The sequence below is a fragment of the Ctenopharyngodon idella genome, chromosome 20 (genome assembly GCF_019924925.1).
Source record: "Ctenopharyngodon idella isolate HZGC_01 chromosome 20, HZGC01, whole genome shotgun sequence".
NCBI lineage: Eukaryota > Metazoa > Chordata > Actinopteri > Cypriniformes > Xenocyprididae > Ctenopharyngodon > Ctenopharyngodon idella.
Window position 1 is genome coordinate 20,756,306 of NC_067239.1, and position 17,134 is coordinate 20,773,439.

A 17,134-nucleotide genomic window follows, 5' to 3' on the forward strand; every position below is an offset into this window, starting at 1 on the left:
TTAGTATCATTTTTTGTCTATCCAAGAAGACTTGCCTGGACAAATGTGATTAGTATTTACCCACAACAGAAAATAAGAGGTTAGTGGATAAAGTAAACAGGACAAAAGGGCAGAAGGTTTAATCATTTATTTCAGTGTCTATATCAGTTTAGTCATGTGTGATTGGTAATACCCTCGGCAAAGGATGTCAAAATAAATGCTGTCTAAATATGTCGGTCTAAGATTAGTAATTCTTTTTTTGGTGCTTAATGTCCTACTTTACATCATCATAAGTAAGAAGACATGAAAGAGACAGGTTTCTTGCCAGCACATTTTCACAAGAGAAGCCGCGTGGAAGTTGTTGAGATGCTACATATTTAAAAGGTAAATTAAAATCTTTTTTTTTAAACAATTATTGGCCTTTCAGTCATACAATGAGTGTTCATTTTTAAATACATCAAAATGTGAAAAAAGGGTAGATGAATTAAATAAATCAATTTTCTCTGTATATCAATAAGAGGTTACACAGAATTGAGGAATACACTAAATGAATCAATTAATCAACCCAACAGAGCAAGCAAAGCAAGTGTCCCTTGAAAAAGCATTTTCTCTCTATTTGAAAGAGCATTGACATTACATGAAACAGTTGCCTTTGTCCTGCCACAGAGGCACAAGTTATGAACTTTGGAGTGGGGACTTTACTTTTTGCAACTGCCGTCTCTCCTCCCATTCCTACAGGAACTGCCTTAATATATAAGGCCATTGACAGCAGTAATACAGCAGATTCCACCTGAATACGCAACGATCTTAAGGAAAGAGCTTAACCGAACCCATCATGGGGGACACTAAGCTCTGCCTTTTGCTGCTTCTATGTGCAATATTCGTGACAAGTAAGTACTATTGAGGATTTGTGACTGTTGGAATTTTTTTAATAATATATTTTTTTAATAATATATTTGCTAGACTGTTGTTGTAAATAAGAATTAATTCTGAAGTGGTTTGCCTGGTTAAAAAAAAAAAAAAAATGCTTCAGTTCTAATCATACTTATTTGTTTTTATGCTATGGAAAACAGTTTAAAATATTTTTGTAGGCTACATCAGTATTAAACATAAAAAAATTCATAGATGATAAATATAAAACAAAATAGTGTTTCTGTTGTCATCTTGTATTTATTCATTAATTATTTTTGGGTTTTTTTTATTTTTATTTTTTTATATTTTTATCTATTGTTGTTAAAGGGATAGTTTACTCAAAAAGTTTACTCACACTCAAGTTGTTCCAAACCTGTATGAATTTCTTTGTTCCGCTGAACACAAAAGAAAATATTTTGAAGAATATGGGTAATCAAACATTTGATGAGCCCCACTGACTTCCATAGTATAGAATTTTCATTTTTGGGGTGAACTATCCCTTTAAAGAATAACATTGAATTGTATTATATGGTAATGTTAAATTTTGATATTGTTTGTATAGTACTTTATGTTTATACTGTTTTTCACTTTAGATGCTCAAGACGAGGAATTTCCATGCCTTTGTAAGTGCTAAACTATTAACATTTTTTGAGAAAATATAAGAAATTGGTATACATTATCTAATGATCTTTATCAGGAAAAATAAAACAAATAAGAAAACCATCTCCTTTAATTTATGAGTTATTGTAATAGTAAAATTTGTTCATTTTCTTTATAATTTATCATTTCATTTAAGAAAAGTAATCTAATGTTGTGGACTAGAGTCATTTATGAGTGCTCTGATGTTTAAGATATGATTGTGCTCCCCTAGTGGCCAAAAGGTACAAGAGCTTTAACAAGTATGAATACATCTACGAAACAGAGTCTCTAAATGCCCTGAATGGAGCAGTCAATGGCCCCAAGGCCAGATGCAAGGTATAAATGTTTACGCTGTCAATATTTAGAATTTTTTTCTTGTTTTTTTTCTTTTTTCATTTTTTTCATAAAACTTAGAATTTCATACATATTCTCTTTTAAACAGGTTGAAATTGAGGTCCCTCTCACATGTAGCTACATCTTGCGCACAACGGATTGCGCACTGAGTGAGGCCATCAATGTTGATGCAGAAGGAAATCCTATCTTTGGGCCATCTGCTGGTGCAGATGCTTTCAAGGCTGCCATGGAGAAGTATGTTTCTCAAGGCATTCTACACTGAGCAGATAAGAGCTGATCATGTTAAATAAACACTGACATCTCAATTCTCAGGAACCCATTGAAGTTCACCGTTGAGGGTGATGATGACATCCAGTTGTTTCCAGAGGATGATGAACCAGTCAACATTTTGAACATCAAGAGGGGTCTAATCTCTGCCCTTGCAGTGCCTGTGCTGGAGGAGGACAGAAACAGGATAATGGTCAGTCATTCACTATAAAACTGGATAACTTTCAAAAACTTGATATACACTGTCTAATCCTTTACAACTTTTCCCCAAAACCAGCCCACCGTCTACGGTATGTGCAAGACAGGCTACTCCGTGAACTCCAGAGAGGACATTGCCACTGATGTCACCCTCAACAGAGACCTGTCTAAATGTGACAATTTCATGCCCATCAAGGACCACACCAGTCCCCTGGCCCTTATCACAGGCATGGTAAGTCATCCAGTCTTTGAATAATACAAAATAACTGTGTGCTGGATATCTGACGGTTTCAATAATGTGTCTTTCTTTTTTATCACACAGCACTACCCACTTGCTCAGCTCATCAGGAGTAGCCAAACCTGCAACTACAAGTTTGATAATGCACAGAAGCATATGACATCTGCTTCCTGCACTGAAAACCACATGCTTGTGCCTTTTTCTTACAAGTAAGTTCACTGACAACTACATGTGTTTTTAATATTTGACAGATAGTTTGTTTTATTGCTCTGCTAAATAATTCATTCTGATAATCAACAGAGGACAGTATGGAGTTACTAATGTAGGAAAGCAAGTCTTGACTCTGGTGCAAGTGTCTGTGCACAACGACAGAATCTTTGACCACGGTAAGTATTCATTCAGACACTTAAATTAGCATGCATTTAGAGTGAGCAGAAGTAACCATGTTCTCTTGGTTTACCCAACTATAGATGTGGCCAACATGAAGACCCTGCACCTCGACGGTAGCATTGATTCAGTTCATCCAATTCAGGATAAAGATGCCATGCTGTCTGTTCTAAGGGAATTGGCTGGCCTTTCTGAGACCAACAATGGACATAACAGAGCCCATCTGGCTCACAAGCTCATCGCTACAGTCCGCAAAATGAATGCTGAAAGCCTGAGCGCTGGTCTCCCAGAGGCCCTGGAGATTTCTCGCCCCCTAGTTTACCAGGCGTTGTTCCAGTGTGGCACGCCAGAATGCACCAATGCCATCTTGCGGGTTCTCAGAACCTTTGACCCTTCCTCAGTAGAGATTGATGCTGCAGTGTATGCCATGGGCATGGTACTCAACCCATCTGGAGACCTTGTCAAGGAAATGCTGGAGATGGCCAAATTCAAGGCTAGTAAGCCTATCTACTATGCTCTCAGCAATGCTGTCAGGAGGTGAGAAAACAAGGACATCTCAACAAAAATCCTGTTGTTTGATCTATATGTGAATTTAAACTTTCATTCATCTGTCTTTTCCAAGGCTGTATGAAGTTGAAGGAAGTGTCACCCCTGAGATCCAGGCAGTTGCAGATTATGCCCTTGAACAGATTGGCGACTGCACAGGGAACCAGGAACATGTGTACTTGTCCCTGAGGGTATGCTCAACCTATTCCATTAAGCATGCTTCACTAAGTTAAAAACAACAGCTGATATGTGGATATTGAAATCTGTACTTTAAATCTCTTAGATCATTGGAAACATGGCTGTTGCCGTTGGAGCTGCAAGCCCTGCTCTGAAATCAGCGGTTATCCAATGCGTAAACCAGCCTGCTGCATCCCCTGAGGTCCAGCAAGCTGCTATTCAAGCTTTTAGACTCACTTCTGTCCCTGACGAGGTAAACCAGATATATTAACTAACAATTAAAAACACTAAATATAAGTAAATATAAAGTAATTATAATAAATTTATGTTTGACTAACATAAACTTGCTATATTTCTATCAGGGCAGAGAGGTGCTAATGAAGGTCATTTTTGATGCCGCTGCTCCGATACCAAAGCGTATTGCTGCCTATCTCATTGTGATGAAGGACCCTCAGCCCTCTGAACTGGCTCAGCTGGTTGCTGCTCTGCCTAAAAATGAAAACTGTCAGGCTATGAGCTTTGTTAACTCACATATCAGCAACATCCTGAGCTCCACAGCACCAGAAACTAAGGAGTTAGTAGAAATCTTCATACATTTTAACATCCTGAGTATAAAAACTGTCTCTAATTTCTCTTCTACTTCTCAGACTTAGAAAGAAGATTCTCAATGCCCTCCAAGGAAATAAGATCAGATCTGTCACAGATCCAACAAAATACTCTCGCAATTACAAGATTGGATCTCTAGAGGGAAATGTGATCTTCGAGTCTGAAGAACTTCTACCCAACGAAGTCATCCTGGAAATGACCATGAATGCTTTTGGATATGACATAGACATGTTTGAGGTACAAGATTATTCTGCATTTTTAAATTTTCTCCCTTCGTTTTACTCTGGATATAAAACCAGCATATTAATGTGTTTTTATTTGTTGTTCTTACTTAAAGATTGGATTGAATGGTAAGGGACTGGAACCCACTGTTGATGCCCTGATTGGTATTGATGGATTCTTCCGTGACACCATGCAGAAGACCATTAACTATGCAGCTGACAAAGTGCCCTCTGTCAATGAAATTATGCAGAGCATGTTCCCAAGCCTATGGGATAACATAAAGATGCAAAAGGTCTTTCAAATCGGCTGTATTACACATTATGAATTTCCACATTTTGCAACATTGATGGCATTCTCTTTGTTTTGGTTTATCACTCATGTACCCTTCTCACTCTAGGCCCCCCAAAGCATCGTCAAGGAAATAACCAATAATGTGAACAAGCTCATCCAGAAACTGAAGGTTCAGGATAATCCAGAGGCTATGATCTACCTGAGGCTTCTGGGTGCTGAACTGGGTTATCTCAAAACCAAGGATATGGAAAACATGGCCTACTCTGCTGCTTTTCTGACTGAAAGACTCTTAAATATGTTCCCTACTGATGTAAGTGAACTGCTTTAAAACAAATATTAGTGTTTAGCAAATCTGCCATGCTATAAAAAAAAAAAATAAAAAAAACACACAATAATGAAGAAGGATCATGGTCAAAGGTCTGAGTGTACTTTCATGGTCAAATATATAATTATTTGTTTTACAGTTCATAAGGAACCTTTTCTCAAGTGTAAACAACAACCTTTTCCTTCACTACGTCTTCATGGACAATGAGTTTTATCTACCTACTGGTACCGGAGTTCCATTAAGAATTGCTCTGTCTGGTACTTTTGCTCCAGGAGTGAAGGGAGGACTGAAAATTGCCCGTGACATGGTATGGGTCTAGCTTTTTTTTTTTTTTTTAACTTGAGTTTTACAAGCTATACTTAAGTAACCTATTTCTTTGTCTATTCACATAGAGCGAGATGGCATTCATGCCATCTGCCGGAGTTGAGTTTGTGACTGAAGTTGGGGCTCTCTTACCTGAATACGTTGAGTCTGGCCTGGAGATGCATACTAACATCTACCATGAGAGCGGTCTGAGTGTAAAGGTTGCTGTAACCAACAAGCAGTTCAAGCTGACCATTCCCACACCCCAAGCTCCAACTACACTCATCAGTGTGACGTAAGATGTTTCTGTTATCACAGAAAAGTGTCACATTGCTCTGAAGATACATTATCGAAATCCTGAATTTTATTTTCTCTGCACAGCAACTCTTTGTTCTCAGTGACTGGTACTGAAACCAAGACCATCCCTCCCATGATGGAACATGTGAAAGCAAAGAAATGCACTCCTTTCTTCCCTGGTTTTAAGTACTGCAGTGCCCTGCAATATTCTAATGCCTTTTCCAGTGATGCCTCCCCCTATTTCCCTTTGACTGGTGACAGCAAGTAAGGGAAATACTTGTTTGTTTGTTTATTTATTTGTCTGTTGTCTTGCTTCTTTATCAAAGCTAAAAGTTGAATACTGACCTGTATTTAGATTTGCCATTGAGATCCACCCAACTGGTGAGGTTTCTGCATACACAGCTACTGTCGACTATGTGTATGAAAACAAGGTTGACACGGTGACTTTTGGTCTAAAGGCAGAAGGTAAAGCATTGTTTCACAAAATAATCCCTTATGATGTCTAGACATTTTCATCAACTGAAATGTTGTTCTTCTTCCATATAATAGGAATATCATTTGAGGGCACAGCCAAACTGATGTTCGACAGACAGAAATACAGCGTCTCGGCTGATCTCCAAATTCCTGACTACGACCTGGAAGCTGGAATTCGAGTTCATGCCGTTGACCGCAAAACTCAGAGCAGGGCCACACATTCCATCCAGATTGACTTCATTAACAAGAAAATCCCAGAGGCATCTCTTGTTGCCCTTGCCAAGTATGCACGTCTATATTAAATATGTTCAAAAGTAAAAAAAAAAGTGAAAAAAGTGAAAAATACGCTTGGAAAAATATGTTCTAACAATAACAGTATATTTTTTGCTAATTATACATTGTACAAATAACCTTTGGGGTTTTAAATTCTCTTTAATCTTTAGGACAGAGTCAATGGAGGATGCCATGCTGCAGGTTCAGCTGCTCGTTCCTAATTTTCAGACTGATGCTAAAGTAACTGCAAAACTGAAACATTCTGAGGTCCTTACAGTTGAGCTTGAGAGTGACCTTAGGCTCCCTGAGATGACGAATTCTATTCAGAAAGTCATTTTGAAATACGGTAAATTTTTTAACTTTCATTCTAAAACTAAAAGTATGACAAGATCTCCAGATGTACTACAATTTCAGATAAAAAGCAAATTCAGAATTCTAGAAATGGCTCCCTTTCATTCATGAGTTCAGAGAATTTGAATTGAATTAGTTACGACCCAAAGAAAGATGATGTGCAATTTCAAGTTCAATTAGTAATTTTTATCCCAGACAGCAACATAGTGTGGCCCAGATCTGGCCCACATGTGGTACATGTGGATTACATTACATTGCTGTAAACATTACGTTACGTTACATTACGTTGCTCTCTTAAACTTTAAGTCTGTAAGGCAAACATTAAAAAATATACGTAAGTGGGATTATTTGAATGTCTTCGAGTTTTAAAATTCAGCAAGGAAACTGGAAGTCCTCTACTATATTAATTAATTTTCATGTTCTTTTTAGATGCGGAGAAGATTGAGGCTGAGGTCACTTCTGATGTCAGCACTGAGATTCACAACACTTTTCCAATTGATGCCATCAAAGCCACAGTCAATGATCTTCTTGACCAGCAGACTGGCACATCTGGGATGAAGATCCGTGATGTCTTGACCCAATCAGTTGAGGTAAATTCAAATGAAATCCTTTGTTCCCCAAACCTATAAATTCATACAAACTATAAAAATACAGATTACATAATTTAGAATATAACACTATATCCACAATCATCTAGGCTTCAAATGCCTACCTGGAACAATTTGCTGCTGACATCCCATATATCCAGGGCTTTAGGATTCCTGCCCTCCCAGAATTCACTTTCCCTAAGACGCTGTTCCTGAATGCGTGAGTGAATTAAAAAATATAACAATTCATTTTAAAATGCAGAAACAAGAATTATGTATATAATTATACACATACTAACATCAAGTACATTAATAAAAAATGTTTTGTTTTTTAACAGTGAGGGGGCTGCTAAATACAAATTTGGCCAGAATTACTACACTATCTCCATTCCCATTCCTCTTGGTGGGAAATCTCCTGGAGATTTTAACTTCCCTGCTGTCCTGACCACACCAAACCTGGTAGTACCTCAGCTTGGCCTGGAGGTTGCTTCCATTAGGATTCCTCTTCCAGAGATCTTTGTTCCTGAGAGGCTGTCTGTGTCACTGCCTCTCATGGGAATGGCAGAGGTGTCCAGCAAGCTGAGCAGCAACTTCTATGATATGGAGGCAACAGCTTCTGCTGGCAGGGAACTTGATGAGAAACCAAGCTATTCTGCCAAGATTGAAGTCACTGGAACAAGCCCAGTGGATCTCCTCTCTTTTAAAGTAGAAGGTACTTGTAATCTTTGTTTGCAGCTATATTTTTCCTAACCACATTCTGTAATCTATAATGAAATGCTAATTACTTGAATGTTATTCTGCTTTAGGATCAGCTTTAGTGGCAGGCACACCCGGAGAATCTTTGAGGGCTGTGATGAAATCATCTCTTGATCACAAGCTCATTCAAGCCAGTGTTACTTATCTCGAGGAAATGACAATTGCTGAAAAAATCAAGATGAAATCAAGCAGTAAGATTGAGGCAAACAGTCCCTTGGGTCTAAAGATTTCTCTGGAACACACAGGCCAGGTTGGATTTGATGAGGATGAGATCTTCGGAGATGGAAACCTGATGGGCTCCATCAAGACTGGTCCTCTGAATGGTGAAGTTGCTCTCAGGCAGTCACTTGTCCTACTCCCTTTCAGGCCAGAGGTGAAAATTGATTCCTCTCTGAAAGTAGACTCAGACTATTTCCAAGCAGAGAACACGATTAAAGCAACGTTTGCCAATGGAGAGCTCTCTGTTGTATCAAAAACAACTGCATTTGAGGACATACTGGTGCATGATGCTGCAGTTACCTATAAAGAGTCTCTGCTTGCTCTGAAGTCAGATACAAGAGCAAAGGCTCTTGGTCTGAACATTAAAAATGTAGCTGAGGCTAGTGCTAGTCTTGATTTGGTTAACATTAAGATTGACACTAACGCTGACACTGCTGCTGGAAATAGCATCCGTTCCAAGTTTATAGCAGCACTAGATGGCAATGGGCTAGATGTAAAAGGTGATGCCTCCACATATCTGGTTGAACACACAGCTTCCCATATTTGCAGCCTATCCTTGACCAGGGATGGCCTGGCCATGAGTGGCACAACCTTACTGAAAAGCCCTCTCATCCCTTTGTCACTGGAGAACAAATTCAATGGAGCCCTTGACTCTTCAGCGCTTTCATTGTCGGTTGAGACCAAGGGTAAATTAGTAGAACTGACTATTGAAAATACAAATTCTCTGTCTGCTTCCCTGTCCTCTGTATCTTTCACCTCTATAGCGAATGCTAGTAGTGATGATGGAACATATAAGCATGACCTCTCCCTTCAGATTAAGCCATTTAGTACTTCAGTAAAAATCAATAATCATCTGAGTGTTCTGGACATGAACCTGGTTAATGAGGCTCAGTTTAAAGCACTTCCATACACAGCTGAACTGACTGGCATTTGGAAGCTTGCCTCTGGTGAAGATGAGCTGAAGCACACGTATGAGATCAGATATGAAGATCTGGTTGCCACTGCCAAGTGTGGTACTACTGGAAAACTCATGGGATCTCATATGAGCCATAACACAGAAATCGAGGTTGCTGGACTTTCAGTCACATTCGGCAGTGATGCTCGTCTTAACTCACAGTACCTACGCTTCGACGGTAACTTTCATGCCACTGCTGTTCCCTTCAGATTCAATGTTGATGCCATGGCCAATACAGATGGTGATTTGTATCTGTATGGAAAACAGAGCGCACAAGTTTACACTAAATTTCTTATGAAGGTAGAACCACTTGCTTTTGCACACTCGCACGAATGCAGAGTCTCAACAACTCACAATCTGGACAGTGGACTATCAATTAAAACAATCCTTGATAATAAGATTGACACTGTGCTCACCCCATCTGAGCAGAAGGCAACAGTGAGAGTAAAATCTGAGGTCAACAACCATATCTTCAGCCAAGATGTGAGTGCTTACAATACTCCTGAAAGACTTGGATTAGAAGTGTCTGGATCCATCATGACAAACCTCTTCAACAGAGTTGACTCTGACAACCAAGACCACTTTTTCTCAGCCTTCCTAAAATACGATAAAAACACTAACAGTCGTGTCATCAGCCTGCCATTAATTGAGCATATTCCTGTGAACCTGCAACACATGAAAATTACAATTTTGAGAACTGTCGAAGCCATGCAGTATTATATCAACAGAGAAGATATTATTGCAGAGATTGAGAACCTGGCCAAGTACATTAGTGAATTTGTGAAGGAGCTAAATCTGGAGAGGAGAATTGTCAAAATCAGCGAGGACTTGGTTGCTCTCTATGAGAAGTATGGAGTTACTCTGGATGACCTGAAGGCCTCTCTGATAAATCTAAATCCTGTTGTGATGAACCTAGTCACTGAACTGGACACTCGTGTAAAAGAGATAGAAAAATATGTGACGGAAATGATCGCAAGTGGCACACTATCTGACACTGCAATACAGAGACTAACAGAGGAATTGAATTCATTCAATGAGAAATATGATGTCAGAGCCATAGTTCTTGCTGTCATTGAGGCTATTGAAAATGTAATTGAGCAGATTGATGTAATGAGACTGAAGGGCAGTTCCATCGCCATCTTGCAAGATCTCGAGGAACAATATGCTATTAAATCCAAACTGGAGGAGATTGTGAGTGAACTGAAGCAGTTTGCTGCAAACTTTGACCAAGGAAAGTTCATTGAGGATGTGAAGAACTTTGTTACCTCTGCTAGCTTCCGAGACTACGCAAACAATTTGGTGGCTCAAATCCCTACAGAGGAAATCAGCAAGACTGTTGAAAAAGCAAAACAATTGTTTACTGTACTGGGAAGCAGCTTGAATGCCTTCTACAGCAACGTGAGAGAAATTCTGGTGAAATCTGGTGTTGACAAGAAGATTGAAGAAATTCTGAAAAAGGTTGTTGAGCTAATCAAGAAGTTCAATATTGAACAAACTGTTGAGGCTTTTGCTAGCACTTTGAAATCTTTTCTGATCCCTGTCATAGAGCTGCTGGATAAGGCCGTCACTTACTTGAAAACAACAGAGGTAAAGGAAATCATTGAGCATTTGAACAACTGCTTAAACCATTGCATCGGATATATTAGATCATTTGACTACAATGCATTTGTGGATGAGGCCAACCAGAAAATCAAGGAATTAATAAATGATCTTTACACCATGAGTTTGTCACTTGAGATCCGGCAAAAGCTTGAGGCAATCAGAGAATTTTTTGGTTATGCTCTGTCATCTCTTAGTGCTTGCCTTGAGGAGCTGAGAGCAGTCAAAGTTGTAGATGTGGTTAAAAAACTCAAGGAAGTTGTTGATAGTACAGTCATCGACATCGAGGCACTTACAGAAAGCCTCAGGAAGAGACTTACAGACATGGATATTAGAGAAGAAATCATCCAGGTCCTGAATCAATTGAGTGGTATCTACACTAAGGTTGTGACCATTGCAACAGACGCATGCAGTGCTGTTATGAAAGTAATCCAAAACATTGTTAAAGATCAGGCAATTGTCAATGAGTTAAAGCAAATCTGTGATGGAGTCAAAACAGGACTGAAAACAGCTGAATTCGAGATACCATCTTTCACTTTTCCACTCACTGACCTTGTTGTACCCCCCATAAAAATAAGTTTAGAGAAGCTTCAGGAAATCAACCTCCCTTCTACATTGATTGACCTTCCAGAGTTTACTATTCTGCAATATTACACTGTGCCATCAATCAGAATAGAGTATGATGATATCAGGCAGGGACTATTAGACCTATTGAACTTCATTGCCGACTATGAAGTGCCATCTGCTGATGACATCTTTGGCGACCTTAGAATTATCTACCTGCCAGACATCTCTGCCATCACACTGCCAGAGATCAGTTTTCCAGAGATCTCCCTCCCTGAAATTCCTAAATACATTACTAAGCACAAATTCTCAGATCTGAAGATCCCAGAATTCACACTCCCTGCAATCCCTAATGAGGTCATGATGCCATGCTTCGGAAAGCTGTATGGTGAGGTTAAAGTCACCATTCCAATTTTCAACATGAGAACTACCATAGAATTTTTAAACTCCACTGAAATTGCAGAAACGCCTCAATTCACCGGGCACATTACCTCACATGGATCATCTGATTATGACATTCTTAAATACAGCTTGGATTCCACAGTTCGGGTTGCCATCCCTAAGATGAGTCGTGTGATTGTTGCTGAAATTCTGAAGATCACTCACAGTGTTCTAGCTGTTGACCATCAATCCTCAGTGTCACTCTATGGCTTCTCAGCCCAAGCTACGGCCAAGAGCACTGTGAAGATAACTTCTGCCCCCTTTACTGCTAACATTCTTAACATGGCTTTCTTTGCGCTGGAGGATGGAATGTCTGCAAATATTAAAACAACATATGATGATAAGGTAATCATTCCTGCACTCTCATGGAACAGTGACCAATCTTACATCAATGACTTCAAACTTAAGCAGGATGGTTTAAAAATCCTTCTGACCATGGAAGAAGAAGTCAAGAGCCAAGTATCTGTGCGTGATGAGTCTGATGATATGACCATAAAGAGTACCACAACTATAACTATTACTCCAACAACAGCTCAGCTAACCATTTCTTCAGATGGCAACAGTAGAGTTTCAAAATTTAAACAGAGAATAAATGCTGAAGGTGTTGCCCTGAGCTACATTGACTTTAATGCTTATATTGAAGGTAATTCTGCTTCCAAGGTCACTTACTTGCTGGATGCTTCTGGAAAGGCTAATCTCAGACAAATGAAGGTAGAGATGAAGGCAGACTATGACACAAAGTTTGATGGATTGCTCAGTGGTACCCTTTCTAGTGCCTTCAGCATCTTAGTGCATCCCTTTGAGGTGGTCCTTGATTTCCAGAACAAGGCTAATACTAAGCTCAGCATCATAGAGCAATCTGCCAAGATTGATCTCCAGAATAATTATAATGTTATTCTAAATAAGGACGCGCAGAAGTTGAGCACTGTGGCACTTGCTCGCTTCAACCAGTACAGATACAGTCACAACTTAACTGTTGCCAACAACAGAGATGAGGCTGGTATTTACACAGCAGTAAGTGGAGAGGCCAATTTGGAATTCCTAACTACCCCATTCAGTATTCCACCTATCCAGTTTGAAAGCCTAATTATGATTGTTGACACTCCAGAAATCAGCAACATCAACCTATATGAACAAACTGGCCTTAAGCATCTGTTGACCAACTTTGACCAGGCCATTGATGTAGATGCAAAGATTGTCTATCAGAAGAGCAAAGCTGCACCCATTATTGATCTCGGTCTCATTCATGTCACTCCTCTGGGCGATTTAAAATCAGAGGTGTCGTTCAAGTCCTCTATATTCAGCCTTAATGCTAATGCTGGAATCTATGGGATGGATAACCCGGTAATTCGATTTAGAGCCATTACTGCCTCTGAGTTTGAGGGACTGAAGGCAAAGCTTGAAGGAACCACCAGCCTGAGCACCAAAAGTGGATTAAAAGTAGCCACTTCTGTCCTCCTGGAAAATCGTCACATTGCAGGAACCCATGAAAGCACTGTAACTATGAACCCAGATAACTTTGAAGCTGCACTGTCTGTGACCACAGCTGCAAATATTAACCTACCTGTTCTCACAGCTAAAGCCAACCACCAACTTACTGCTGACAACAAGGCTCATCCAAAAGCAGATTCAACTTTTACGATAGAGTACACCTTTGACGTTCCCATTATCAAGCTTGTTGGTAGGGGAAATGCTGAAAACACCTTAAAAGGTGAAGGAACTTGTACATTTATCTCTGCTGAGACTCTCATAAAGGGTACCATTGATGGAACATTCCTAGACCGTGGTATTGTGAAGGGAGCTTTGAATTATGATAAATCCATCTATATGAATGGTAATAGTTTGCGATATGGTCTTAAGACTGTTGGTGAGGGCAACGTGAATTATGGAGATCTAAAGGTGTCATTTGATGTGGATGAAAACCTGTCTGTGGAGACAGCTATTGAACATGTTTTTGCTAAGCTGAAGTTTTCTTCCAAGAACGAAGCAAATATCGGAGGTTTCAACACAAAGGGAGTTCATACTGGCCAGGCCACAGTTGATCTGGAACTTCTGAAGTCATTGGTGGCTGATGTGAAAATTGATTTGTCTCAACCAAGCACCTTTGGTGACCTTAGCATCTCTGAGAAGGTGGAAGTGGAGCTCAGTGTACCCAAGCAGAAAATTGATTACACCTCAAAAATCATCTCTCCGGTGTACACCACAGATGTTGTTGCTAAACTAGATGGTAGCTGCCCAGACTACAAAACTGTTCTCAAGGCTACAGCCACATCACCAGTTGTGTTGCTGGAGTACAATCTTGACAGTAAGTGTCTGTAAAGACAAATAAATAAATAAATGTGTATTATTCAATGATACTAATATTTACTAAGAAGAAATGAAGAATTGGCGGTGTGAATAACTGATTTTTGCTTTCACACAAAACAGGCTCTATGAGTTCTACAGTGGAGAACGATGCCCTGGTTGTAGGAGCTAATGCTGTACTTACACATGCTGACTTTGTTATGGACATCAGCAGTGTTATTCGCATGGGGTAATGACAAAATTTCTGACTTTTTATTGAATTAAAGTAAAAATATTGTGTTATGCTTACAAGTATTCTGTAGTTTATAACCAATTATGTTTGTAAAACTTAATTATTATTTCTGGTTTAGTGATCCTAGCCATACCCTGAATGTGGACATCACCAGCCCAGTGTTCACTGATGTAAACGTTCGCTATGCTGCTCGAAGAGATGGTGTAAGTGCCTCGGTCTCTACACCGACAACTGGCCACCTTGGCTTACAGCTTGGAGGAAAGATTCCATCCCAGATGAGAATCTACAGCCGTTATGCTGTGAGTGGCATTTCTTTGTTATTCCTTCAAACCGAATTATTAACTCATGCTAACAACTTCTGCTTTCTGTTTTTTGGTTGCACTTGCATAATTTTACTATCTGTATTGTATGTATATTGTATGTATATGTTTTTGTTTTTGTTTTTTTTTTGCTGATTTTCTACATTGTAATCATTGTGTTGTTTTTTTTGTGTTTGTTTTTTTGCAGTCTGCACCACAAGATGATGTTGACATTCTGATCATCAAAGTTGCACCAAAGGGAGATGAAAAAGTACTTTTGGTCAGCTACAATTTACAGGCTGCATGTGATGTGCCCAGAGGCTTGATGAACAGGATACCAGATATTTCAGAGAGTGTTACAGGATTTGCTGAAAAACATGGCATCATTAATGTACTTCAAAGACTGAGTATCATTGCTAATGAATTTGAAAAAGTCTTTAGAGATGTCCGCAGTGCTGCCCTCTGGCCCAGCCCAGAGCTCAGTGAGCTATCTAAACTGTTCAGAAATGTAGTTGTTACATACCAAAAGAACATCCAGGTCCTGATTAATGCTGTCATCGACTTCCTAAGAGAGACCAAATACAAACTGCCTGGAATGGATGAAGCTACACTACCTGAAATCTGCAGGAAAATCAAATTTATAATTGCGGAAATGCTGGAGAAACTTGCTAACAACCTGGAGATATATTTCTCTCCTATCATGGAGAACTTCAACACAGTTGAAATGACGTTTCCTTCTGGTAAGGTCATCACTGTAGCCGAGGTCCAAGAAAATGTGAGAAGTAACCTGAAAAGTCTCCTAGCTATGATGGCAGATGTGATGAAGCAAATGGAAAGCCTTGATGTCTTTCTTGAGAAACTAGGACAGATAATCCAAGAGGCTGTTGATGAAGCACAAAAATTTGTGGACGCCATGAAGTCCAACATCTTAGAAGCTATTGCTGCTCCCCTTAACACTTTCTACAAGAAGTTGCTGAGGTCTTTAGATGAAATTGAAGCGCTTTTCGTCTTCGGTGTTATGTTTCCTTTAAGTCAATTACTGAGCTACTTTTATACTGAATTTGAGGAAGTGCTTAATGCAAATAATGGACTACAGCAAATTGAGCTTCCTTTCCCCTTTTTCCAGTAAAATGGTAATTCTGAACAAACAGTCAATGAAATAAACACTACCATCTTTTGAAATGAACATTCTCAAATGGACATTCAAGCAATTGGACACTCATCTGAAGTGCAGTACCAACATGTTTAAAAAGCAATAACTGATGACATACATGCCTCTTTAATATGCTGTTGTATTATTCTATTTGTATAAATGATGACTCAAATATTAACCTAGGTATCAAGTATGTCAATTGTGTTTCATCCTTGTTCTGTATCTTATATTAATGGCATGATGGATGAGGCTAAATAAAGAACTTTTATTATGCAATACCATCTTTTCTTTTTTTTCAGTGATGATATTCTAAGTCTAATGATCTGCATTTCTCAAAAGCATTGTGAGCTAAGTTGATTGTACAGACCATTGGTGCCAGTGGTTCTAATGATCTACTTAGACTTACAATGCTTTTGAGAAATGCAGCCTTAGACAGTTTAGCAAATTGCCTTTATATATGATTATGAGCAAAAACATGTTTCTTCCACAACAACAAAGATATGTTATTATTAACTGTGAAGAGCACACTGTTAAAATGTGTCTTATACTGGTAAGTTTGGAGTACTTTTAGTATGTTTATAAACAGCAGATGTCATAACATACAACAAAATCTACATTACAAAATACTACCTCTCAGAATATGAGCAAGAAGTCACTTCAATATTCCAGAATATTTTTGCTAAGAACATGTGCATAAAGAAGAACCTGAAAAAAGATTTTTTGATGCAGTGTCAAGGCAAGATTACTTTCACATTTTTGTCACAGTATGAAACACAAAGTCGTGCCTCAAACGTATATAGCATCTGTTATCAAATTAGATGGCTTAAAAATTGATGTCATGACTGAACGGCTCTATATTCTGCTTTTGATAAAATGTCAAAGCTGGGATATCATATTTTGGACATCCCCCTTTTATTTCAAATTTTAGGTTTGTTTTGTTTTCTTTTGTACTACATTAACTTCAAAGTAATGTCATCATCTGCCTTATTTGAGGTTAGTTACTTCTTATGTCTTTGTAAAAGTCCCATTTCCAGCATAGCTTTACTCTGCCTCCTTGTGGTGAAGACACTGAATTGTTGACACAGTGAACAAATTCCCAAATACAGACGAGATAAAAGGCATTATGCCATTATAGTACTGACTGTATAGACCTACCAACACTATTAGTCCTCTCTTCTGTATTTGT

At 38.9% G+C, this 17,134-nt stretch overlaps 1 protein-coding gene across 1 annotated transcript; it reads left to right on the plus strand.

Annotated features, from left to right (window-relative positions):
- The first annotated feature begins 180 nt into the window (after positions 1-180).
- Positions 181-16,224, plus strand: apobb.1 (apolipoprotein Bb, tandem duplicate 1). Its single transcript, XM_051876274.1, has 29 exons — positions 181-363; positions 718-869; positions 1,485-1,514; positions 1,763-1,866; positions 1,973-2,118; positions 2,197-2,344; positions 2,429-2,581; positions 2,672-2,796; positions 2,888-2,973; positions 3,058-3,511; positions 3,597-3,711; positions 3,804-3,950; positions 4,060-4,271; positions 4,345-4,540; positions 4,641-4,817; positions 4,923-5,126; positions 5,281-5,448; positions 5,534-5,739; positions 5,826-6,005; positions 6,097-6,206; positions 6,291-6,498; positions 6,659-6,834; positions 7,269-7,429; positions 7,537-7,646; positions 7,765-8,138; positions 8,233-14,265; positions 14,388-14,493; positions 14,615-14,795; positions 15,004-16,224. Exons 2-29 carry the CDS (start codon positions 815-817, stop codon positions 15,922-15,924), a joined length of 11,286 nt encoding a protein of 3,761 aa, XP_051732234.1. The 5' UTR covers positions 181-363; positions 718-814; the 3' UTR covers positions 15,925-16,224.
- Positions 16,225-17,134: the final 910 nt, after the last annotated feature.

What these genes read in the sequence shown, in the direction of transcription:
- apobb.1 (XM_051876274.1), top strand. Translation starts at nt 815, where the DNA reads ATGGGGGACACTAAGCTCTGCCTTTTGCTGCTTCTATGTGCAATATTC. An exon ending in TCACTTCTGTCCCTGACGAG is followed by an intron (nt 3,951 to 4,059) that starts GTAAACCAGATA and finishes TATTTCTATCAG; the next exon opens with GGCAGAGAGGTGCTAATGAA. An exon ending in AAGACGCTGTTCCTGAATGC is followed by an intron (nt 7,647 to 7,764) that starts GTGAGTGAATTA and finishes GTTTTTTAACAG; the next exon opens with TGAGGGGGCTGCTAAATACA.